Source organism: Sceloporus occidentalis, unplaced genomic scaffold (genome assembly GCF_023333645.1).
Source record: "Sceloporus occidentalis isolate IW3139 unplaced genomic scaffold, rSceOcc1.0.p SCAF_7, whole genome shotgun sequence".
Lineage (NCBI taxonomy): Eukaryota > Metazoa > Chordata > Lepidosauria > Squamata > Phrynosomatidae > Sceloporus > Sceloporus occidentalis.
Genome location: NW_028316987.1, coordinates 19,222,147 through 19,247,819, shown reverse-complemented (window position 1 = coordinate 19,247,819; position 25,673 = coordinate 19,222,147). Strand labels below are relative to the sequence as shown.

Below are 25,673 nucleotides of genomic sequence, written 5' to 3'. Positions count from 1 at the left end.
TCATCTTCTTATTGAGCATGTCATCCTCCACTTGAGCATGTCATCCACTACTGAGTTGGAAAAAACCTATGTGGCACAAGGTTGTTTGTTGCTCGCAAAACCACCAGGTGGGATGCAGTTTGGGGGTTTTGGTTCCTCAAAAATGGGGCACTAACTGATACTGTTGCCCTGGTGAGAGCTAAATTAGACAGTGAAACTACTCTCTTGGGGACTGTTTATACTTCTGAAACAAATCAGGTTGAAACTTCAACCTGCAGCAGAAAATATTGGTGCATTGCATTGCCTCACTCTCAGTATCGGGCAGCTGCTGGTCAACATTTCTGCTCTCTCTTTACTGGATGGAGGAAAGAGACCTCAGTTACACATTTCAGTTTAGATAAATGTCAATTATATGTTTTCTTTGGAACATTAAAATTCCATTTGGTCCAGGCTGTAACATTCTGATATTCAATGCTATTCTTCTATTCATCTTTTAAACAAAGCAAATATCCTTTAGTTTACAGTTTGTTGTGCTTCCCATCAAGGATGCTAAAGGTGGAGTGTAAGTTTCCCCTTTGTGTTTTAGATGCCTTGTGATTTTTCCTCAGAAACACATATTATTGAATATTATGAGGCGTTTTAAAAGTATCTACAATGGGTTCTTAAAATGTATATATCCAAGATTTGACTTTTGGCCACTGATTTGAGTTCCATTCCCATAGTGCAGTGGTTCCCAACCTGTGGGTTGGGACCCCTTTGGGGGTTGAATGACCATTTCATGGGGGTCGCCTAAGACCATTGAAAAACACCTATTTAATTACAGTTGTGAAGTAGCAATGAAAATAATTTCATGGGTTTGGGTCACCACAACACGAGGAACTGTATTAAAGGGTCATGGCATTAGGAAGGTTGGGAACCACTGCCATAGGGTTGGGTTTTTTTGCTTCCAATGCTGGCACCTGTCTTTGTACCTGTTGTTTCAGAGGATTCAGATAGGCTGATAAAATCCTGTAAAATATTCATTTTATTATTTTGGTAGTACCCTTGGTATTCTTTTTGTGCTTTGGACTTGGCTAAACAAATCCCTAAATGATCAGCATCATAGTTATAATCCAGCCAAAGTTAAGATCTTCTAGGATGGTCAGGTCTTTTGTCAGGATCCGTCTGACAGATTAAAGGGTGTTTTGGAGCTACATAGTGTCTTATCAGAAGATAAGCAGTGACCAACATCCACAAAATTGGTTACTAGTTCCCAATTCACAGTTCCTGATTCTTATCACAGTTTGAAACAGAATTGAGGGAGCAGCGTTAGTGAAGAACTGAAGTTTTTATGATTCTGCTCCTCAAATAAACAGTGGCCAATATTGTATCACATTCCTCTGAATTAAGAATTATTATCTTAAGTCAAACCTGGCTTTTCTGCTACCTTTTTAATGTATGATGTGTAAAGGATTTACAACTACCAGTCAGATTTGGTACTGGAAAATCATATACTCACATGACCAGGAGTGTATTATGTATGAGATGCCCTATCAGCACATGCAGCCCAAAGCTTTGTTTTAGCTTTAAAAAAATAGTCCCAATAATGCCCAAATGCCACAAAATGAATCAATTTCCATTTTAATACACCCCAACCACCGAAATTGCCCAAAATGGCCAAAAACACAGGAAGTACAAACTGAAAATAAATGTCCAGTTGCTTCTAGGTTACATTTTTGGATGATCTAGGAGCACGAAATTGGCAGCAAAGCCAATGGGTGTGAAAATTGGATCCCACTAAACTAGCAATTACAGATGTGCACTTGACAGTAAAGTATGGGACAAACAAATTCCCTCATAAACAGAATCCAGAGGATGTTGCCTTGAGTCATTCTATTATGTTATCTAGGTGAATGGCGTTGTTATGCCCCCAAAGCATTGTCAAACATACTTAATGGTTAAAGTAGACATGGCTAAGGGATTAAGAGTGGGCACTGTAAACTGTACTCCAAAACAACCCAATTAATGTATATACACAGGTCCATAATGCTTATACAGTACATATAGCTTTATATGTTAGATGCATCATAATTGCATCTTCTCCACTACTTCATTTGGGAGCTAGAACGTGAAATTTATTTCCATTATGCCAACAGATACCAATTTATATAAAAATGAGCAAGGAGATGTGGGTGTGCAGTGCCAAACTAAGCTGCTCACCCTCAAAAAGTTAATACTTACAGTTCCAGGAAATTGATTTTTGAGATTTCCTATAATCACATCAAGATTAATGTTTAGTTTTGGCACAAGATACTGTGAAGTTTATTGTCCACATGCCAATAATTGCCAGTGGAAATGAATACAGGGATACCTTAGTTCTGAAACATATCGAACTGCTTTTTCTCTTTTGTGATGGCGGAATCTATCCTTATCCTTTCAGTGTTATTTCTGCCTTTGTTATCAAATATTCTGTCAAAGTGGTACTGCCCAGGAACAGAACTATACCATTAACTGGTGTATACCTATACTGATCTGTGAACATGCATTCCACAGTCATCCTAAACCATGCATTTCTTTATAGAATTTACTGAGACAATTTGGGGCCCAGCACTCATGTCTTAAACCTACTTGCAGCTACCCTCTGAAATCTGTCTCTGGGGGCTTGGGGGTATGAAATGAGGGTGGGGACTTGTGGAAAGAAGAAACGGCAGAAATTGGATGTCAATTTCCTCACTGTGAGACGATCACAGTCCTCCCACATCAGTTCTGTGTGTCCCATTCTACTTTATTTTTCAGATCGCTGCCCCTTGGCCACCCAGATACGTTTGGTGATGATGGGTGATGATGAACTGCCAGTAGGGAGAAGAGTGTGGAAACATTTTCCCCTTGTAAATTTCACATTCTAACATATCTTAGGCCATGGTTTGCTTAATTTTTATGATGCCTTTAAAGATTTTTTTTACAGATTTTAATTAAAACTGAACAGCTAGTAGCTAGCTATTGATAAAGCTCTGTGCCCCCACATCCCAGCATAGATAACATGGGATCAAGCAGTAGTCTCCCAACACCATTTTCTGGAATTGATAAAATAGGAGCAGAATGACAGCAACACTGGATCTCTGCCTTCCAACTCACATAACAACAACTTCTTCCTCTTCCTCTTCTAACCTGCCCTTTCCCCAAAACTGGGACTCAGAGTGGCTTACAATATTACAAAAACCAGCACAGTTAAAAACATTCAAGAGTGCTTCATTAAAATAGAATTAAACGATTACATTATTAAAACAGATTGCTTGTTAAAATAATAATTATAATCCAGAAGCATACTATATTTGATAGCATCAAACGCTGCTAAGAGTCAAAGAATCAGCAGAGTTATACTGCCTAAGTCCTTATCATTGCACAGGTTGTCCACTTGCACAATCAATTCAGTTTCAGTATTAGGCCTGAAACCAACTTCATATAGACCCAGATAATTATTTTTAACAACTATCTGCTGGAATTGTACAGTCAGCACTCATCCAGAGCCAGAGCCAAAAGGCGATATTTGATTTGTCACAACCCAATGGCTATTTTAAACTTTGCGATCCAAGGATGGTTTGTTTGGAGGTACTTCCTCTGTTGAGACTGCTCCCTATCACATGCAGACATTAGCTGCCTCCTGGGCCCAGATGGTCAATCCTTTCTTCTTGGTATTATTAGAGGCAAATGACAAGAGACAGGCAAATAAGTCATAAGCTTTGATCTTCCAAGTACCTTACCTGAAATATTATCTGCTCTTGCTAACAGAGAAAAATAAAACACTTCCAGAATTATTGATCACTGGTTTCCTACCCAGCTATAGACACCAACTCAAGTATGTGACCTAACATATGTGGCAGGACCAAGATTGTCGCATGGTTGCCATGGTGGGGTCCTGAACATGAATGTTCTGCTTGTCAGAACAATATATATGTTCTTTCTTGCCACCATGAAGACTGAGTTGGGGAATCTCCTTACACCATTTGGGAGTAAGCCACCACTGCTTACCACTAATTCTGAGGCTACCTCCATCATTTCAAATAAGATAGCTGTGTGGAAAAGCGGATACAGTGGAAAAGTAGATACAATAACAGAATCCCAGATTTGTTCTTAATGTAAAATATGAGGAATAAACAAAATTAGCATTCTTCTAGACAGAAACAGAACCAATCCAGAAACAATAGAAGTTGGAACAGAACAGGGACGTAGCCAGGACTTTGGGAAGGGGGGAGTCCAGACTAAGTGCCACCATTATAATGGGGCTTGGGTGCGGCGGTGCGGCAGCACACACCATTCATTTTATCTAACGGAAGAGGGGGTCCGGACCCCAAGGAACCCCCCCCCCCTTGGCTACGTCCCTGAACAGAAGGGGGAAAACATTAAAATTTGGCAGGCCTGCAGTGATAAGATATTATATTTGATATTTATCTTAGTTGAAATGTGTGGTGAGGTCCCTTTCATCCATCCAACAGTGAGATTAAAAAATGTTGAACAGCAGCTGTCTGATACTGAAAGTGAGGGAACCTTTTGTAAAAGCAGTGCACCAGCATTATCTTCTGTAGGTTGAAGTTTCAACCTGACTTGTTTCAGAAGTATAAACAGCTCCCCAGAGGGCAGCTCCACTGACTAATTTAGCTCTTACCAGGCCAACAGTATCAGTCAGTGCCCCTTTTGGAGGAACTGAAACCCTGAAACTGCATCCCACCTGGAGGTTTTGTGAGCAGAAAGCAACCTTGGGCCACGTAGAAGCTGTTTTCTATCTCAGGATTGCTGAACTGGTTTTTATGGTATATGAGATTCTTAATCCTCTGTCTCCTAACAGCAGCATTTCACATAGTGAAAAGCGACATTTATTTCATGTTCAAACACATGCAGCACCTTTTTGTCATGTTTCCAAGGCAGTTTTTATTTCATCAAAGGAAAATCCAATGCAAAATAAATAAATTGTGAAAATCTCAGCAAATGGTTTAAAAATGTAAACCTACAAGAGAACATGAAAGCATTTGCCTAGTACCAAAGAGATGGGGATGGTTTGTGTGGCATGAGGTATCCCAGATATGAAAATTCCACTACCGAGTAATCCATCATTCTGGCTTGATGTCTGATGGCAGGGTTATCTGGAAAATTGCTTCTGAAGATGACCCCAATACGGTGGCGTTTTGATAGAAGAAAGTATTTCATCCCATCCCCACATACACTTGCCAAGATACATATTAAGTAAAAGCATGTTCTTTGACTTGTGCTCAGAAAAGAAATGCAAGGTAGGTAAAATGTTTCTGTACAGTGTGAAGTTGAAGGCTTTCATAGCCAGCATCCATGGTTTTTTGTGGGTTTTTCGGGCTATGTGGCCATGTTCTAGAAGAGTTTATTCTTGACGTTTCACCAGCATCTGTGCCTGGCATCTTTTCTGAGGATGCCAGCCACAGATGCTGGCGAAACGTCAAGAATAAACTCTTCTAGAACATGGCCACATAGCCCAAAAACCCCACAAAAAACATTTATGTACAGTATTTCCCTGCTTATCCATTAAGATGGGGACTGCAGCACTGTCAGAAACAGAAGAACCCATGCAGGGAACATGAGGGAATTATAGAGGCTTGCCTGGAAATGCCATGTGCCTCTGAGCACATGCTGCTTCCAAAGTATATTAGACAGATTGGTGTCTTTTCTTCCCTCTCAGCAGCACACACATAAGTAGATCCAAAGCATTCCTCCATAGGCATGAAGAACTTACAAAAGATTGAATCCCTTGTCAGATTAATGGAATTTGTCCTTAATTTGCAAGTGCTGAAAGAGTGGTTAGTTGGATAATGGGGCGATGAAAGGACAGGGGAGGCTTCCTATACTTACAAGGCATATTTCCAGTGACCGGCACCACCAGTTAGCTGTCTAGTGCAAGGATGATGAGTGTGCAATCTTTCAGATATTGTTAGACTGCAGTTTCCATTCTTCCTCACCTTTGGATATTAGGCTAAGCTGAGCGGAACTGTAGTCCATAGCCAGCCACTATAGCAGTGATTATGATGACTGGAGGGTTTGGAGAACTGTAATATCACTCACCCAAAAAGCTCTTCCAAGCGGAGTTTAGCCCAGCAACATCTGGGGAACCAAGTGTTCCTCATTGTTGTGCAAGGCCTAAACCAGTGGTTTCCAAACTTTGGTCTTCCCGATGTTTCAGCTCCCAGAATTCCTGATGTTGGCTATATGGGTTAGGTTTTCTGGGAGTTGACGTCCAAAACACCTGGAGAACCAAAATTTAGGAAACACTGTTCTAAACCATTCCCACTCCATATCAGTTTTCAAAGACAGATACATGGGCAATGCATCACAGTACTGTAGTCAATTTTACATGCGACCAGAGCATGGGATAATTGTAGCAAGATTTTCTGTGTGAAAGTAACAAAACATCTGATGAACAAAATTACGGTGATGAAACACAGCTCTTGCCATAGAGGCCACATGAGCTTCAAGTGATGAAACCTGATCTAGGAGTACATCCAGACTATGAAGCTAACACTATAGCTGAGACTACAGGCTCATTCAGAAGAGGCTGAACACTATCATCCTGAAAAGGTGAATTACCAACCCACAGGATCTCCATCTTGTCAGGGGAGGCATCCATTGATCTACAGCAAATTCATTGCTGATTTCAGGCACCCATTCAACACTTCCATGCCATCACTTCAAACAGAGGGAAAAAAGGAACCAAGTATTAGCTTTAAGGGAAAATAAAATATTTAATTCAAGATGTGTAGAAGAGCATTTCCCAATCGTTGGGAATCAGGGAAGCTTTAAAATTTTGGCTCATGATGCCAAGTTGATATGAAGTCTAGTTGGTTAAGGTTTTTTTTTCTTAAAAAAAAGATGCACTATCATTTATTTTTTAAAAAGTCAATGTTCAGCTTTTTCAGTCTCTTCAGTTTCATTAAGAATAAATTCGTATTTTATCCTGCATTTTATTATTGTTTATAATTCATAGTAAAAGGCAGGATTTCAATCCAATCAATCATTCACCAATATTTTCTCAAAAACCAGATGGCTACATTCTAAAATGTATATATAGTAAAATGTTTATTTTGCTCAACTGACTACAAATATGTATTGACTACAAATATGACCACCAATATATTAAATCCCATCACACCCATCATGCCATTGATTCATGGGCATTAAACATAGCTTATTATGGTGGCTGAAATCCTAATAAAAGACAAGGAGCACACTGATTAGAATTTCAGCTCTTTCAAAATGAAGTTTTTGTGTTTTGAATGTTGATCTTTTTTAAATGCCCATGTAGGCTGACTAAAAGGAAACTACAGACTCTGAGATCCCTTTAACATCAGACTCGGTCTAACTGTGAAGCAGTTAAAAGTGATACAACTTAATTTTACATTTTGCCAAAATGTAAAGATAATGTCTGCAATCCAATTGCTACTCCCAACTGGAATGGACCCATTTAATCAACCACTGAATGGCAAGTCAAAAACCCATGTAAATCCTCTTGATGCAATGAGCCTACTGTAATTAAGATAATTGAATTTAGTGGGAGAAATAGTAACATAAACAGGATGGCTTTGGCTCAATCAGGATCAGTCATTTTGTCTCCAAACAGATGGGCAAAATGACACGGTTCCTGGCTGTGTTTGGGGCATAGCATTTAGACAATGCACACCCTGAATGTGAGCAGAAAACATGCCGACATCAAAAAAGAACTGGGCCAGAAAAGAGCAGAAAAATCAGCTCCTTTTCAGTACCCCAGTTCATGGCAGTGGCCCAGTCCTAGAAGGAGAATACAAGGCAAGCAGATGTTCCTGCTCCTTGCTTTTGGTAAAACTCACATGGCGGAGAAGGCAAGTAAGGCAGCAGGACCAAGTGATGTTTGGTTTAATTACTGACTTTAACCCCGAGTCATTTGTGGCAGGGCACAAAAAGCTGGTGTACATAACAGTGGCTATGCATGAGCTAGATGACTTCATATGCCACATTCCAGTGACTACTATAAAGGGAACAGGCAGCTATGGCAGGACCAATTTTCATACATGCAGCCTTGTAGTAGACCATACCCACAGATGGGCACACACATACTTTTTTATATATATGAACAAATGTTTCCTAGAGCCACTTAAAGCACAATTGACTACCTCTTGCTGTCGTCAAGGCCTGAGCCTTGAGATCACCACACTTATCATTGTACAGTGGACCCTTGGTATCCTCTGGGCTTTGGTTCCAGAACCTCTTGTGAATAGCAACATCCATGGAAGCTCAAGTTCCATGACATGCAATTGCATAATAAAATGGTGTCCCTTATATAAAATGGCAAAATCAGAATTTACTTTTGGGATTTATTATTTTTTGGAATGCCTTCAACTCATAGATAGTGGTATCTGTGGATCTGAATCTGTAATAGGGAGGCCCAACTGTATCTCAAAGCACAGTCATGGGGAAGGCAAATTACTTTCCCCTTACCATTATCATTCTAAAACATAGTCATGTTAGTCTGGAAAAATCAGTATGCAAAGGGATCCTGTAGCTCCTTTGAGATTAAATTAAAGAAAGAAACTGGTAGTATGAGCTTTCATAGATTTGAGTCTGAGGAAGTAGACACAAGTCTACAAAAGCTCTTGGTACCAGCTTCTTTCTTTCAGCCTGAAAAGCACTACAAATTCTGATTGCACCAATTTTTATTCTGTCATTTTTGAATATGAACACTCTTTCAGGCACAATGCCTGCCCAGAAATAATCCCCATCCTGTTGCATTCAATGAGAATTACAAATAATTACACATAGGACTGATTTCAGACTTTGTTTTTCTGAAGGTTTGGGTTTTGCCTTATCTCTGGAGAGTTCAGCTACAACAACATACTTACAAATCATCAGAGGTCCAAAACACACTGCAGAAATAATCCAGTTTGAGACCATTTTAACTGCCCTGGCTCACTGCTAGGTAACCCTGTGAATTATAGTTTATTGTGGCACCAGAGCTCTTTGACAGAGAAAGCTAAATGTCTCACAAAACTACCGTTCCCAGGATTCCCTAGCACTGAAGCAGGGCAGTTAAACCAGTCTCAAACTGGATTATTTCTCCAGTGTGTTTGGGATCCTGGTTTTAATGCACTTTTGACTGTTCATACTCAACTATGTATGAGCCTTGGTCCAATTTTGTCAGATCATTTAGCATAGAGGGATGCTTAGTCCATCCTAGCCTAGTCAGGTAGGGAGACTGAATCCTCCCTCCAGGCCCCATTCTAGAATCCATAACTTTAAAAAACACCAACACCACCACAAGCATTTAGAAAATTCTCCGTAGCAGTGTTTTAAGATATCAGATATGCCCATTATCTACCAAGCAAATACATTTCCTATACGTAAAGAAGCCAAAATAGTGTTATAGGTATGTAGTATTCTCCTTTACATACTGCTGCATAAGTGTGCCGATATGATAGGATCTAAATTTAGTGAATGCAGTGCTCTAAAGAATGGGTTATATGTGATTTGTATGGAGGATCAGCTCTATTATTTAGCAGAGTAAGGTAACAACCTCAGGCAACCGATAGTGGCTATCATAGATGGGCTGTACATTGGCAATTACACATCATTTTTTACTGCCAAGGTGAGGAGATTGTGGGATTTGCTTCAGATGTGAAAATGACATGGCAGTAGTATGTACTTTGACTGGATTGGGGTGCAGGGTACCATTTGAGGTTTTGCTTCATATAGCAAATTGTTTTGGGCCTGCCCTCATCCCATGACTCTGCTCAAAAGAAAAGCTCCTAACCAGTCTGGTGATGACTGAAGTTTACTGATTCCAGTGGACAGAATCTTGTTAACATTTTAAAGCTTCTATGCCTTGAGTGGGAGAACCCTCCAACCAATATCAGGTGCTGTAGGCTATATTTCAGAGGAAGGAACCAGCAAAACCACCTCTGAATATTTCATGCCTAAGACAGGCGACTTGAAGACACACACACACATGTGCAACTCATAACTATTTGGACATGTTTATATATTAGTGGACTGATAGCAGTGGTTTGATTGGCACAGACACATGTATTACAGTGCGCCTGCATCATATGCACAAGGCCCATTATTTTTATCATGCTCCAGCATACGCAGGATTTCCCTTACGCGGAAGGGTCTGGAACGGATCCCCCGCGTAAGGGAAGGGCCCACTGTATTTGGGGGCCATAGCACTAAAGTGCTAAAGAACAATTAGATCTCGGGAATAAAATCCTATGTACAGTTTCCTTAAATCCCAACAGTTTGTAAAAGCTATATCTGCATTATAGATGTAATCTGTTCTAACAATCATCCCCTTTCTCCCAGGAAAGCTAGGACACTGTAATTTTGGGGGGGGGGGGATTCTAGAATAATCTTCACCCTTCCACCCACCCCACAGTTTTAGTAATTTAATGTAGGTGGTGGAAATTGTGTGTCCCTCCACATGTCATTGAGCTATAGCCTCCCAGCATCCTTCATCATGGCTATGGTGGCTAGAGGTGCTGGGAGTTGTAACCTGCCAATATTTTAATGGTTGTACTAGATAACAGTTTGCTTGTACTGTAGATATGCTCAGATTGTGCACAGTAACAGCCAGAGGCATCAACTGGTATATCCTATCCACCTCTGTGGAAGAAAGGGACATTGTGGCTTCAGAAGCCCATATTCTGAGGCCATAAAAGGGTCATTCCAGAATAGATAGAATTTAAATTTTTTAAGACCTTTAATTCTTCCTGTACAAAGTGACCATCACTTCCATTTATTATTTGGATCAGTAGCCTGCCTGATCTCAAAATTAGGGTGGATAACAAAAAGCACTCTTCCAACAATAACAACCAAACCCACTCCTGAATTTCTGTTATTTAGCTGAGTTTGCTTTACTTCAACCATCATCTTACACTGAAAACAAAAAGCAAAGGAGGAGACCAAATGCTTTTAAAACAAATGCCTTTATTAATGTATTTGTGCAGTTTTCCAGGGTTAACTTGATAAAAGCAGCAAAAAGAAAGAAACAATGTCAGAAATCATGTATTACAATGAAAGTACAGAATGTGAGGTCTTGAAGACCTCTTTCTTTCATGCATAATAGTGGGGGAGTAAGACTATTTATTCTATGAGAGTTGTTTTAATGAACTAAACAGGTTCTATTGTGAAACTGGAAATTGGACTGCACTGTGGAGGATTTTATGCCTCATGGGAAAACCTATGAAGGACACTCTGACCGCTTGAAATTCTTCACAAGAGGCTGGGACAATGTTTTGTGCGTCACTTCGCAAGTGTATGATTCATGAGAATTATACTCTTCTGTAGAGAGTGTCAGGGTGCTGCTCAGTCTGTAGGTCTTGTCTGTATCCGCTGCTGCTGCACTGGTCTGAATATCTCCAGTGGCTGCTTTGCCATCCACTTTCCAAATCACATTCAGTTCACTTGGATAGAAGGAACTAATGAGGCAGACCACTGTTGCTGAGTTGGTTTTAAGTTGCTCCTTTGAGGGTGGGAAAATAAAGGCCATAGGGGCAGTATCGTCTCTCTCTGTAGAAATGAGTCAAAACACAAAATATGCCATCATTCATGTGTACAGGTACAGAGAACATCTCCATGTATTCCATTTCTGTTCTATAAAAGTCAAATAACCAGCTCACAACTGTCCATTGGGCAGCTTAAACATGACAACAAACCAATGTGTCATCAATCTAGGATTACTCAATCCATTCTTTTGTTCAAGAACCAAATCATTCAGGGAGCTTAGCTCCCTTTGGAAGTTATTCTGACTTGCTTTTTACCTGTAACTCTTCTGATCTTCAGTGAGGACTGATTTAAACACAGATGCCACAATTTGATGTAGAGTTAGGCGCACTTAAAATGCATTTGATGAAGAGAGGCAAAGATTTAACATTAACAGCCTCCATTGTGTGCATTGCATTTCTGTACCTAATATGACATTTGAAAGCCCTTTTCAGGTATTTCTAGGCAGATGCAATGAACTTGTTGGGGGGGGGAGTGACATCCCAACAATAGGCTTTATTCTCTACAAGAATGGAGGGGGGGGCAAGTATTCCCTCCAAATCATGATAGACTGAAACTTCTGTCATCCCTAACCATTGGTACTGTTGGCTGGGTTTGATGGGAAGTGAAATTGTATTACATTTAGAGGGCCACAGGTTCTCCCATCACCATTTTACATGCAAATATATACATGTGGAGCTTGACATTTCTCCTGTGCATATTCCACTCTATTTTGAACACCTGAAAAGGACTACTCTTAGTCTTTCCCCCCGCTGTTCAGAATAAACTGAATAAACTGAAGCCTATTGGACTGAGATATGTGATTCTGGATTTGGCCAGAACAGGTGGTCCTTTGGTCTCTTCTAACTCTGGCCGCCATTCATTGTAACCACTGAAATCAATAAGACTACGTAAGTTTATGGTTGTATGGGAGTATGACAATATGACAAATGACAGTATAGCATGTCAGAATAAATGTTTACAGAATCAAATAAAACATCTTCTGATTTAGTCTAAGCAACCTTCTTTAAGTGGCTGCTTCTGTGCCTGTGAAACCCAACTAAAAGGCTGAAATCTTATGCATGTTTCCATGATGTCATAAACTCTGCTTGCTGATTCCTATAGATTAAACATCTCTCAAAGCCCAGAAGAAGCTTCTGGGTCCACACAATAATCGTATACATCCTTATCTGGGAGAAAACCCCACTGAATTCAGAGGGAGCTGTAAATAGAGATAGGAATCTGCTCAAAGTCAAACATATTCAGTCATGTGTTCAAGACAATGGGTTGGATTCAGACTATGAACAGAGACATATTGTTAAAGTCAGCATTGTTTCTGGTAGTACTACATTAAAAGCACCGAAGAAGAATGTGGACCAAAGAAAAACATAGGGGGGAAGGGGTATCTACATGCTTAAAAGCACATAAAATTACTGTACCAATTCAGGGTAAGAATAAAGGAAGACACAGAACATAGAAATATATTTTGGAGAGAGTACAAAGAAGAGTACAAAATCAGAAATATGCACTGCAAGCATCAAGATAACTTCAGGATAGTGTATTGTTTTAAATATGTCTAAAGTATATAGACATTTACTATTTTATACAGTATGTTTTTATTATGTATTCTAAAAATGAAAGTGCCATTTAAACTTCTCTCATTAAGCATCAGGAAACAAATTGTTCAAGACAGCTACATTTTGCATTTTGTCATAAAATATACTTTAATTTTAATGTATTTTATTTTTGTTGTTCCCATCTTGATTCCTATAGATATGGACAATTAATTAGTAAGAACGAAAGTCTTCCAGATGTTAAAAATAAGAGTGGGCAAAATTTATAACAGGGTTAACATTGATAAACTTTTTCTATAAGACATGTCATGTATTATTATAACAATTATTCTAACATATCATAAATGGTATTATTGATTTGTATGTGTGTATTTTTAAAATTGTCTGGTTTATCCATATTAGTTGTATTTTAATTAACTGATCAATTGCGCTTGGTGTTTGGGATCTGGGTTCATGGTGCTGTTGAGAATTACTGAGAAAATTGATACAACTTAATGTACAATAATACTTATCCCAGTATCTACTGACCCTTGTTTGAGGCATCCCCAAGCTGTATTCCTTTTGTATTTGTATTGTAATGCTTGCATTGTTTTTTCCTATTGGGCACTGTACTATATTCAATATTGTTCTATAATATTGTACTGCATTATATTGTTTTGTGCTGGTCATTGACTGCAATAAAGTTCCATTCAATTGCACAAGAAAGACTGTTCAAATTTCAGTGCCATTTGGGCAAAGTACATCCTATTAGGCTGTACATTGCTTCTAACAGAAATTTTTGCTGTGGAAGTCAATTTTTCCCCATTCATCTTCTACTGGCAGTGCATTTAAACATTTAAAGTTTTTTATGCACAAATGCCAAATGCACAGAAACATCAATATCCCCAAATGACTATGTTGTTTTTCAAAAGTCCAGAATTCAAAGTACTGTGTTCTACTTACAGTGTCAAGTCAAGAGCCTAAATAACCAGACACAGCTTCTACTGAACTCTTTTCACCTCGTTTATTGTTGAGCATGACAGACAACCAATTCTTGTGTATGTTTAATTGGAATTATTCCCGCAAAGGAAGTATGCATAAAATGGCGGCCTAATGCTCTGTTTCTAAGCGAACTGGGAGCAATCAAGCACAAATGGGGGGAAGTGGAACTTAAGGGCACCCAAGTGTTGAGAATTGTGTTCATTTACTATGAAATAGTAATGAATTGATTCCCTGTAAATGCATTTGAAATGCTTTCTATCAAGAATAAATGTTCTTACTGCCAATGATGGCAAACCTGATGAGTAAATTTGGTCAGGGAGGTTGAAATGAAATGAAGCCCCCCCATATCTCTAACTCTGAAAGCTTTTAACAGCGTCTCAAAGAAGGCAGCTCTCATGTGGATATCATTTAGGCCTGTTACAGACAGCCAAAATAAAGCTGCTTCGGGTCTCTTTGGAGGTATGCTGTTTAAATGATGCATGCATCCTAAGAACCTGGAAGCTGCACCAAAGCTGCACTCCAGTGCTTAGGAATGGAGTGTGGCTTTGGCACGACCTCCGGACTCATAGGACCCATGCATCATTTAAACAGCATACCTCCAAAGAGACCCGAAGCAGCTTTATTTTGGCAGTCTGTAACAGGCCTTAGTTTGTCAAAACAAAATTAGTCCTGTTGAATTCCATTATTTATTTATTTACGGTATTTATACCCAGCACTTCAGCCCTAAACGCTCGCAGAGCGGCTTACAATTATTATTTAATTAGACGGAGGATATTCATTTGCAAATATTATCCATTTATAGAGGATATTCCCACCCTTGCCTGAGTTTTGAAAGATAATCCAGGCAGCATTATTTTTCTGTATAGTTTGGAACATGATGTGTGTTGTGTATGAGAGACAGAGAAAAAGAGAGAAATGTAACATGGAAAATATAAAGGGAGAAATAAAACATCCCCAAACTCTAATTCTTTCTCCTTCTTTGGTCAAAAAGGCTACAGTGGTTCCAATGTATTTTCCCCGGTTCAGACATTTTTCACTGCCCACTTGAATGAACCCTACATAGATTTAATAAGCAAAAAACAGAAATGCTTCATTCTAAATTCACCATAATATCCTAAAATATACTAGTTTCCCGCACTGGGTAAAGTTTTTCTCCCAGTGCTGAAATGGTTATCAATACTGAACAAAAATTACAGTTAAGCAAAGACATTTAGCACAGTACAGAAAAATCAATACTTACGTTTGATCTCTAGCTTGGTTCCTTCTCCAAAAGTGTATCACCGTGCTTTGCCATAACCCACCCACTTTACAAAAACCTATGTCCCTCCCAAATGGGGTTATTTACTGAGACTGTAGGAAAGGCTTCCACAGAGACATATGACACGCAAATGACAGTAATTGTTGCTATTATATTGCTCCAATAACTGGACACCAGATTTACAGTCATTTGAAGCAATCGACAGAATAGAGTTTGCTCTGTCTAATACTGGGGGGGGGGGGGGGGGATGACCCATTTAAGATCAATTTTACTAATCATCATTAAGCGATTGAGTTATATTAATTTAGTGGGAGAAAATAAACTTGTACTAAACCTGTAAATGGCTAAATTTCGAGAAGGTCGTGCCCAAAGTTACTCGGGCCTTTTCATTTTCTTAGTTTAATCACTCCATTTGACTATTTTAATTTGCTTGGTTTATTTGCACTCAGATATATTTTAAATAATTCACATTTGTAACTGATTACTATTTTGATCAATGTACCTGGTACTTTAGAGCAAAACCAAATAAAAATGCTCAAATTACTATGCCATTTTCTGAGCAAATGCCACGTACTTAGAAATACCAGTGTTCTCTAATTATTATTATTATTATTATTATTATTATAAAAATAGCTATTGGATACTAGTTACATTATTGTTTAAAGAGCTTAAATCTCTAGGCTCCATCTCCACAGCATCCCTTCCCATTAATTTGTGGGTAGTTTGTACTGTTAACATAAGGGCACTGAGCCCAATTCCTCATTTCACTGGATTTCCTTCAAAGTAACCTGTGCAAAGGACAGCCGCCTAAAGCTCCATTCCTAAAGAGACTGGCTATTAACTGAACATAATTTAATCTATAAAAGCAAATACTAGTTCTCTTAGAGGATATTCCAATTCTCGCTTCAAGTCCGGCTGTAAATCCAGCTAGCATTATTTTCCTGAAGAAGCCAGGACATTGGGGGAAAAGGGAAGGCCAATCTAACACAGAAATACAAAGAGAATGACAAAAGACTTTTGAACCCCAATTTTGTCTCACTTGATGACATGAATCCCACCCCCATATTTTTCAGGATCTATCCAATCAACCATCACATAGCTTCAGTAAGCAAAATTATATATATTCATTCTCATTTCAGTGCGAGTATTCTGACATCCTACCTATTTTTCCATCTTGTACAGAATTGTTTCACCCAACGCAGAAATAGTTGCCATTGCTGATTTTTTAAATGACACTCAAATATACCAAAGAAAAGCAGAAAAATCCATACTTACGTCTGATCTCTAACTTGGTCCCTTGACCAAAAGTGAACCACAGTGCTTTCTCATGACCTGCACCCTGTACAAAAACCAAAGTCCCACCCATCTGGTGCTATTGCTGGGACGGGAGGAAAATATTTAGTAAGAGAAATATCTTAGGGCCTGGACAGACAGGCCCAAATAAAGCTGCTTTGGGTCACTTTGGAGGTATGCTGTTTAAATGACACACACATCTTAAGAGGCGAGAAGCTGTGCCAAAGCTGCGCTCCAGTCCTAAGGACTGGAGCATGGCTTTGGCCTGGCTTCTGGCCTCTTAGGATGCATGTGTCATTTAAACAGCATACCTCCAAAGTGACCCAAAGCAGCTTTATTTTGGCCTGTCTGTTCTCTTAGAGCTCTGTAAAGTTCCAGTAACTGGATACCAGGCTTATAACCATTTGAACCACTAACAAGATGGCATGGATATTTTTCCCACTCTCACAAAGAAAAATATTATTTATTTTCTTGCTTTAGTTTCCTCTGTCTTACCTTTGAATTTCATCAGTTTCAAAAAGCATCTTTCAGCATCCTTTCCATGTCCTGTTACTTCTATATCATATTTGTAGCAGAAACATCCTGCTACTCCATCATCTGAAGGCAAGACTAGACACAGAACAGAGATAAAGAAATTATGGCAATGCAAAAAAGTTGACTTTTAGCTTGGCTTTTTTGCCAGGAGTGGCTGCACATCATAGCTGCCAGCAATACTCTCAAGCATCATTTCCTACACCAATTATAGTGAGGATGCAATATTCAGCAATTTAAATCTAGAGTAATTTTCATCTTCTGTAACTGATGCCCAACACATCCATGCACGATAACCATTTGGTATCAAGAGCCTTTGTTGATAAAAACAAACCCCCATACTGTAATGCTATTAACTTATTTCTAAGAGATCCATAGATAAAAGACAGCTAGCAGTTCAACCATCTTGTATTTTGTATAGGTTCTCACCATCATGTCTCCAGCATGAGGCTAAAGTGAGGGGGGAAGCTTCATATCCTGCCTTGATAAATGGTGAGATATAACTTGGTCTAATAAATAATAAAATAAAAATAATATCCCCAATTGTTTTGGATGCAAATATAAAAATGCTGAGTATGTAACACAATTTTGATGGGTTTAGATGCACAAGCGCTGAGATTAGAAATACGAAGTACAAATACAAAGTACAAAGTACTCAACCGACACATCTCTAAAATAGCTGATACACATTCAGATGAAAAGGTGCAAAGTAAAGTTCTTCTGCAAAAATGTGCTTCACGCTGTTGAACAGGACAAAACAGGGGAGATAGGAAGCAGTCACTTCTCAGAACTCGCAAGGGGTTGGGTGGAAGGTTTGTTCTGCAAAACTGCCTGCAAACTCTTCCTGTTGGAGGTACCCCAATGACTGAAAGAGACCAAGGGACTGCCACAGAGGCACATGGGAAGAGATGTGACTGCACGGGTGAGGCAAAGTTTCTTGAGGATACACCTGAAATGTGTTGGGAGAATAAAGCATGACCATGGCTCCAAGGCAGCATCAAGTCCAGTCTTACAGCAGGAGTCATCTGCCGTGAATTTGAGCTATATGCTGCCTGGCGTGTGAATCATGTAATGGACCAGACAACTGGGAAGTGTGCCTGAAGGTAAAAATGGAGACATACCCAAACACTTCTCCCTGATGCCTGTGCAGTGCTGGCAATAATTAGGACACAGAATCTGGTCACTGTGAGCAGTGCAGGTGGGTTTGTTGGAATTGATCAGATACATGTGTCCATCAAACAGGAAAGATCAGCTTACAGCTATGAGGACTTTGAGCTTTGAGTGAGAGCTGCTATTAATGAAAGACCCATTGTAGGATGAAAACGTGTTTCTGGGAAAGCTCTTTTGCCATTTACATCCCCTCAGTGGCCACCTAGGGATTGTCACTGGTGAACAAATTTTGCTTCAAACCACATTTTCCATGGGCTGCAGTGACCCCATTAATTCCACACACTTACATGTCAAAAACTCACTTAGGTGTAAAAGGATAGTCCTACTATAATCACGTATCCTATATATCACATTATTTTTGGCTGTGGCTGAAATGTTTTTTCCCCTTTCCCAATGCATGCGAATATACATTTAAATGCCCATGTACTAATACTGATATGCAAGTATTTGCACAAATGCACATTCAAAAAATAATGGGGACAGCATGCCGGGAAAATGTGAATACAAACAGGGGAAGTAGACTTTCCTTATGGGAATGACTGCCTCCCACCTCCCTCCAACCAAAACTGCTCACCAGACACTCCATCTTCCAACTGCACATTGAAGCTGACTCAAAATGCAGGGCACACATACAATACTTTTCCCCCAAAAAAATGTGACATAAAAGGTCATTTTTCACAAAACTAGATCTAAGTCTTCAGGTATAAAAAAGAATTGTGTTCAAACAGAATCCTCTTCATGTATTCCACCAATCTCCAATTTGATGTGAGTACATTCTTTCTACCTGTGTAAACAACTTCCCAGACTCTGACTTTTAAGTGATGGATTCTGACAACATCCTATATTACTGACTGAGTATTTGTATTGAGATATATCACTGTGTAAAGGTATGCTGTTGTCTTGGCCACAGTAATACTCCGCTTCATCCTCAGGACGGAAACCATTGATAGTGAATGTGAAGGTGGTGCCACTGTAGCTGCCACTAAAGCGATCTGGGGTCCCTGTGAAACGGCTGGAGCCATCATGAATAAGTAGCTTGGGGTTTTGTCCTGGGATAAACTGAAATAAGCTCATATCATCACTCATGGAAGAGGAAGCTTTGCACTGAATGTCGGCTCTGTCTCCAGGTTGCACTTGTATAGAGGCTGGTGTTTGAGTGATGGCAATTTGTCCCCTGGATTCTGGAAGGAAGGAGAGAAAGTAAGCATGTTAGTTTCTCCATAACATTTGTCTGAGAATTCAGGACAACATCTGCATTAAAAGTTACCTTTCAACAGACTCAAGGTGAGCCAGATCAAAGATATTTGTAACATGATGATGATGTTGATCATCCAACAATTTCTCTTTTTCCAGAAAATCTTACCAGGTAGACATGGCCTGCTGAAGATCAAAGTTGGTACTTATTAAGTACCAAATATGCAAAGCTATGCAAATGTTCAAGGGGTGCAGATGAGATTTTCTTCTCTGCCTGTAGGAACTTTGTTCTGTCCTCAAGGCTACAGAAACACCTGGGTGGGTATTTGAAATTGCTGACGCATGAGGAGGAACCCAGTATAAGATTGTCAGTCAAGGAGAAAAATTTATCACCACAGATTTGAGTAATTCAGTAGAAGATCTTATGATACTTTTAGATACTAGAATGGGTTAGGGGATGCAGTCAAGGAGAACAATTTATAGCCACAGATTTTAGTCAAACCAGTTTATTGTGATGGCTGCCAAATCAGTGTTTGGTGCAGCACACAGCAAGCCACATTATGCTGTAAGGATGAAAACTCAGAAAGGGGTCATATGGCAGAAATGAGGTCGAAAAATAAGACTGAATAAAACAGTTTGCTTAGACACAAAAAATGTTGTATTCTCCTAATGGCTTCAAGTTAAGTTAAACATATAAAAACATTGAGAGCCATATTTGGAAATAGTCCTTGGTTCTACTGGTGACGTTCTTTGTCATAGCTTTTGGTTGCTCAGTTAATGCCCCTATAGCTGTACTACTCCACTTTTGGGTACTGTAGTTTTTGCTTAAGTTAGGGCTGGAGAGGCATGGTGCCTTTGAGAGAAACATGATTGCATTTCTTAACTTTTGTTTCACGCTCCCCATTCCTGAACTACCCACTCTACAGTTGTATTTTTTTCTCTCAGAGGAGGGTACACAGTGACAGTGGAACAACCTTCCTCGGAGTGTGGTGGAGTCTCCCTCCTTGGAAGTCTTTAAACAGAGGCTGGATGGCCATCTGTTGGGCATACTTTGATTGAGAGTTCCTGCATGGCAGGGGGTTGGACTGGATGGCCCTTGAGGTCTCTTCCAACTCTATGATTCTATGATTCTATGAAAAAGTGACTGAATTCTTTGTCCAATTGAGCATTCTCACATTTTAAATAAAGCAGTAGGATGGGTGGAAGCAGGAGTAGAGAGAGGTGTATGTATGTAATTTTAGGCAGCAAAGACAGTGTTGTCAAATTATGTAAGCCCCTCTATTCATCTGTAAAATGTTGCAAGTCCTGGCAGTGCTCCAGCACAGTTCAAGTGATGTATTTGTGTTTCCTTAGCATCTGGGACCTTAGCAATGATTGCTCAAAGTGTTTTGTGCTTCATTCAGCTGCAACAGAGCTGAGAAGTGCCTACTGCCTTTTTCGTCTGCCTAGCTTCTGCTAAACAAATGGGCACCGTGACGATCCAGTACGTATTGCTTTCTGACTATTGTGTAGAAGATATAGCTCACCTTCCTGACAAGGACAGTATCTGCCATCACTGCCTTCCGGTCTTGCTAATGGTCAGCATGGACTCTTTTCGCTACTCCAGTTCGGTAACTGTTTACCTTAAAGAAGAGGTGCTTTGGGGACTGATCTAGTACCAGCTAATACCATCATTTATGGTTGCAAGCTCACTAATTTTGTTATTGTTCTTTATGACTGGTGAAAATGAACCAACCTGGGGAACTGGTATAAAATATTTCTAATTGTACTGGAAGCTGACAGAAAATATCCTGGGATGCAGAAAAATTGTATGGATCGGTGTTGTTTTTAAATGGAAAGAACAGGAAGAAAATCTGGGACATTCTTGTCTTTTTAATTGTAACCATATATCCAAACCATAAGAATAGTGAATAATTGAAAAGTTTCAATTGGCACCTTTAGTTGGAGTAAACATTCATATAGGAGTGAGTTGCTGAACAAAATCTACAGAGTAATTTCAGCACTTAGACAGATTCTTTAAAGTCTGAAGAGCAGCCCAAATTCCTTTGTCTGTTGGCATGAAAATGTCCAGCTGCTCCTCTTTCCTGCCACTGCTTTCTTACATTCAATTGTAAGTTGAATGCTTTATGACCTGGGAAGGAAAGCATTGCACCAGCTTACTCTAAAGCTGCAGTCAGGCACCAGTATAATTTGTCTGTTTCCTCAAAGCAAAAGTCAAAGTGATCACAGTGAATCAAGGCACACGTCATTGTGAGAACATGGCCAGTGAAAACACCAAATGACAAGGTGAGCAAGGGTGAGTTGTTGAGGTGTGGGGGCGAAGCTTGCCCTATGTCTGTTCCAATGCAAACTGCCTGTTGATTATTTGAAGTCACTTCCACCCTTTGGGAGGGGGATTTTTATTAAAATGGAGTGAGTCTGCAACCTAAACTGGTCCAGCAATTCTCTTTCCAAACTTTCATGGGTTTCTGGTTCTTCCATATTGTTTTGTCCATCACATTTAGTGAAAAGGGAGAGATAAAGAGCTATTCTTACTGTATTAGAATATTCAGATGGTTTTTGTATTGAAATGTATCACTGTGTAGAGGTCTGCTGTAGTCTTGACCACAGAAATAATCTGCTTGATCCTCAGGACGGACACCATTGATAGTGAATGTGAAGGTGGTGCCACTGTAGCTGCCACTAAAGCGATCTGGGGTCCCTGTGAAACGGCTTGAGCCATCATAAATAAGTAGCTTGGGGTTTTGACCAGGGATAAACTGATATAAGCCCATGTCATTACTCATGGAAGAGGAAGCTTTGCACTGAATGTCGACTCTGTCTCCAGGTTGCACTTGCACAGAGGCTGGTGTTTGAGTGATGACAATTTGTCCACTGGATTCTGGAAGGAAGGAGAGACAGTAAGCATGTTAGTTGCTCAATAATATTTGCCTGAAAATTCAGGACAGCACCTCCATTAAAAGTTACCTTTCAATAGACTCAAGGTGAGCCAGATCAAACATATTTGTAGCATGATGATAATACTGTTCATCCAATAATTTCTCTTTTTCCAGAAAATCTTACCAGGCAGCGACAGCCTGATGAAGAGCTAGTTAGGACTTATTAAGTGTACGAGTATGCAAATCTATACAAATGTTCAAGGGGTGCAGATGAGATTTTGTCTCATCTTTGTTTTGTCCTCAAGGCTCCAAAAACATCTGGGTGGTTGTTTGAAAGTGCTGAAGCATGAGGATGAACCTGACGTAACAGTCTTAGTCAAGGAGGACAATTTATTTTCCCAGATCTCAGTTACTCAATAGAAGATCGTATGATACTTTGAGATACCAGAATGGAGTGGTGAATGCTGGGTTTTTCCCCACAGTACTGCTTTTAACAACTTTTGGCCTGTTACAGACTGCCAAAATAAAGCTGCTTCGGGTCTCTTTGGAGGTATGCTGTTTAAATGATGCATGCACCCTAAGAATCCGGAAGCTGCACCAAAGCTGCACTCCAGTGCTTAGGAATGGAGTGTGGCTTTGGCGCGACCTCCAGACTCTTAGGACCCATGCATCATTTAAATAGCATACCTCCAAAGAGACCTGAAGCAGCTTTATTTTGGCAGTCTGTAACAGGCCTTTATCTTTTAATTGCATTTTATTCTTTGAATGTGTGATTTGTGTGTGGACAGTTAAATTCTGTTTTAATGGCCCCCTTTTTGTATGTTTTTAATTGTATTGTTTTTAGAAATTGTGATCCACTTTGAGTCTGGGAGAAAGCAGGATGGTGGTGGTCATGATGATGATGATGATGATGATGATGATGATATCTTGGAGTGATCTTGGTGTGGAGGAACTTTCTCTTGTCATGGGCAGATAATTACATGGGCAAGTTTAGACAGAATGACACTTGAAACTGAATATGAATATGGCACTGGACTCCTGGGTATCATAGTATGAGAGCTCTTTTCACTATATGGCGGCATCCAAGGTTTGAAACCAGCTCTGTGGGCAGTTAAAGAAGGATGCAACCCTTCGCCATTCTAGTCACCAAATCCTTCCCAGAAACACTCCACAGTCTAGAATGAACATTCTCCTGAGCACATGGCAATCCATATTATGTTGCAAAGATGAAAAGTCAGAAAGGGACCATGTGGCCTAAATGAGGTAGAGTCATGTTGAAGAAAACAGTTTGCTTAGTCACAGATAACGTTATATTCTCCTAATGATGTCAATTTGAATTAAACATGTACAAAACATTCTGAGCCATGTTTGGAAATAGTGCTTGGTCCTCACTGGTGACTTTCTATGTCATAGCCTTTGGTTGTTTAGTTACTGCCCCTACAGCTGTAGCACTCCACTTTGGGGGACAGGTGCTGTCCTCTAAATTATGGCTGGAGGAGCATGGTGCTTCTGAGGGAAATACATTGCTTGTCTTAACTTCTATTTCACTCTTCACAGACATGACTATCCACTCTAGAGTTACCTCCCTCCCATAGTATGTTACATTTGGCAAGACCAGCCTTGTTGTTGGTGGTGGTTTTGAGGCAAGGGAGCTGATACAACGTGGGAAATCTCCCAGACATTGGAAACATAGTAAAGTACTGTAGGTATGGAATTACAAGCTGATTTTGTGGGGTCTAGACCACCGCAGGATTTAGAATTCTAATATGAAGTGATAAAGGAAATCCTCTGTATTCTTTCTTGTTATTCTTTCAAAGACTGTAGGCCCAACAGCAAAGGCTATTTTCTACTTCAACAGCTCCTTCTGTCTGAGACTATGGAGGACATGTGGCCAAGTCTTTCTTCCATCCATTGACTTGCAGAGCAGCCATTGATCCAAAGCCCTTGCTCCATGCTCCACTTTACACCCAATGGATGTGGTGATGTAGGGGGACATTGACACATATTCACCTGTCACTCTCCCCATTGCTATTCCCAAGCAGGCTGTTTTTCTTCTTTAAAACATTATTGTCTTTTCTCTATTTATTTTTACTTATCATATTGCCATGATTGCACAATTGCACTAAAAATAAAAACAGACTGAAAGGCTTGCTGGGAAGGGATTAGGGCAAGGAGGCAGGGGTATGGTGGCAGCGTGTGGAAAGCAGAGGATGGGACAGAAACGGCACCATGATACTTTGGAAGAGCTGTGTGAGAATGAATGCCCCCAACCTGATATATTTGTGTTTCCTGTACTAACACAATTGATGCACCTTATGAGCCAGGTGTAGTAAAGCCCAGTCATGTTCTTTCCAAGACCAACACAAACCAAATTAATAAGGGAGAGCAAATGGACACCTCTAAACTTGCTGTATAATCACATGAAGAACCAGAAGGATGGGAGAGTGACATGATGTGCCAGGGCACAGTAATAACTCTTCCCAGTGTACATACAAAGCCAAAGGAAATTATCCTAACATACCTCATGAGTGTAATGTGTACTGCTATTCTGTCTACTCTTCAAATATATTCTATTCTTTCTTTCTATTGAGCTGGGAACCAATTTTTAATGTTTAAATGCCTGGAATGTTATTTACATTTGTATTTCTCATGGAGATGCAACAGGAAAAATGATTTTGTGTAAACTGCAGCTGAACGTAAGCAGTTTCTTTCTGTAAATTCAAATTCTCGTGTAATTAAAGAGTTCCAATCTTGCGGTGAGAAACTGTTCTTGACTGAGATTGCTGTGTGATGTTCCTCTTCATGCTTCTGCAGCTTGCAGCTCTCGTCCAGGTGTTTCTGGTGCCTTCAGAGAGTGTACAATTGTTACATGCAGAGATAGCTTTTACATTTGCACACTTCTACAATTTTCCATAACCAGACATGTAATAGCTTTCTGCTTTGATCCTCATCATGCGGAAGACTGCTTGCTTGGTAAAATATCTAAAACACAAACGAAATAGCTGAATGCATAGCATGAGCATGGGCATCCAACAGATATGTTGGATTTGGTTTGATCTGAGTTTGATAGTGAGAGTTAATGGACATACCACCCTCTTTGACTTTGCAGGCAAATTTTATGGTTTCATCAATGTGCTCAATTTTTCTCTTCCCAGAATTCAGTGAGCAGATTGTGGTCACTCAGACTTCACCCTCTTTACAGGCACATCCTAGGGACAGAGCTGCTATTCAGTGCAAAGCTTCCTCTTCCACAAGTAACATTGTTGGTTAGTTAGCTACCTTCGAATTGACCTTGACTCATGGCAACTCTGT

General features: G+C 39.8%; 1 gene segment (V, D, J or C); it reads right to left on the bottom strand.

The window, feature by feature from the left end:
* Positions 1-10,906: 10,906 nt before the first annotated feature.
* The window catches only part of LOC149309351 (Ig kappa chain V region Mem5-like), a 35,838-nt gene continuing 21,071 nt past the window's right edge, over positions 10,907-25,673 (bottom strand). Inside the window, 2 exon segments of the V gene segment in view lie at positions 10,907-11,508; positions 15,277-15,314. Of these exon segments, the coding sequence occupies positions 11,180-11,508; positions 15,277-15,314 (367 nt within the window).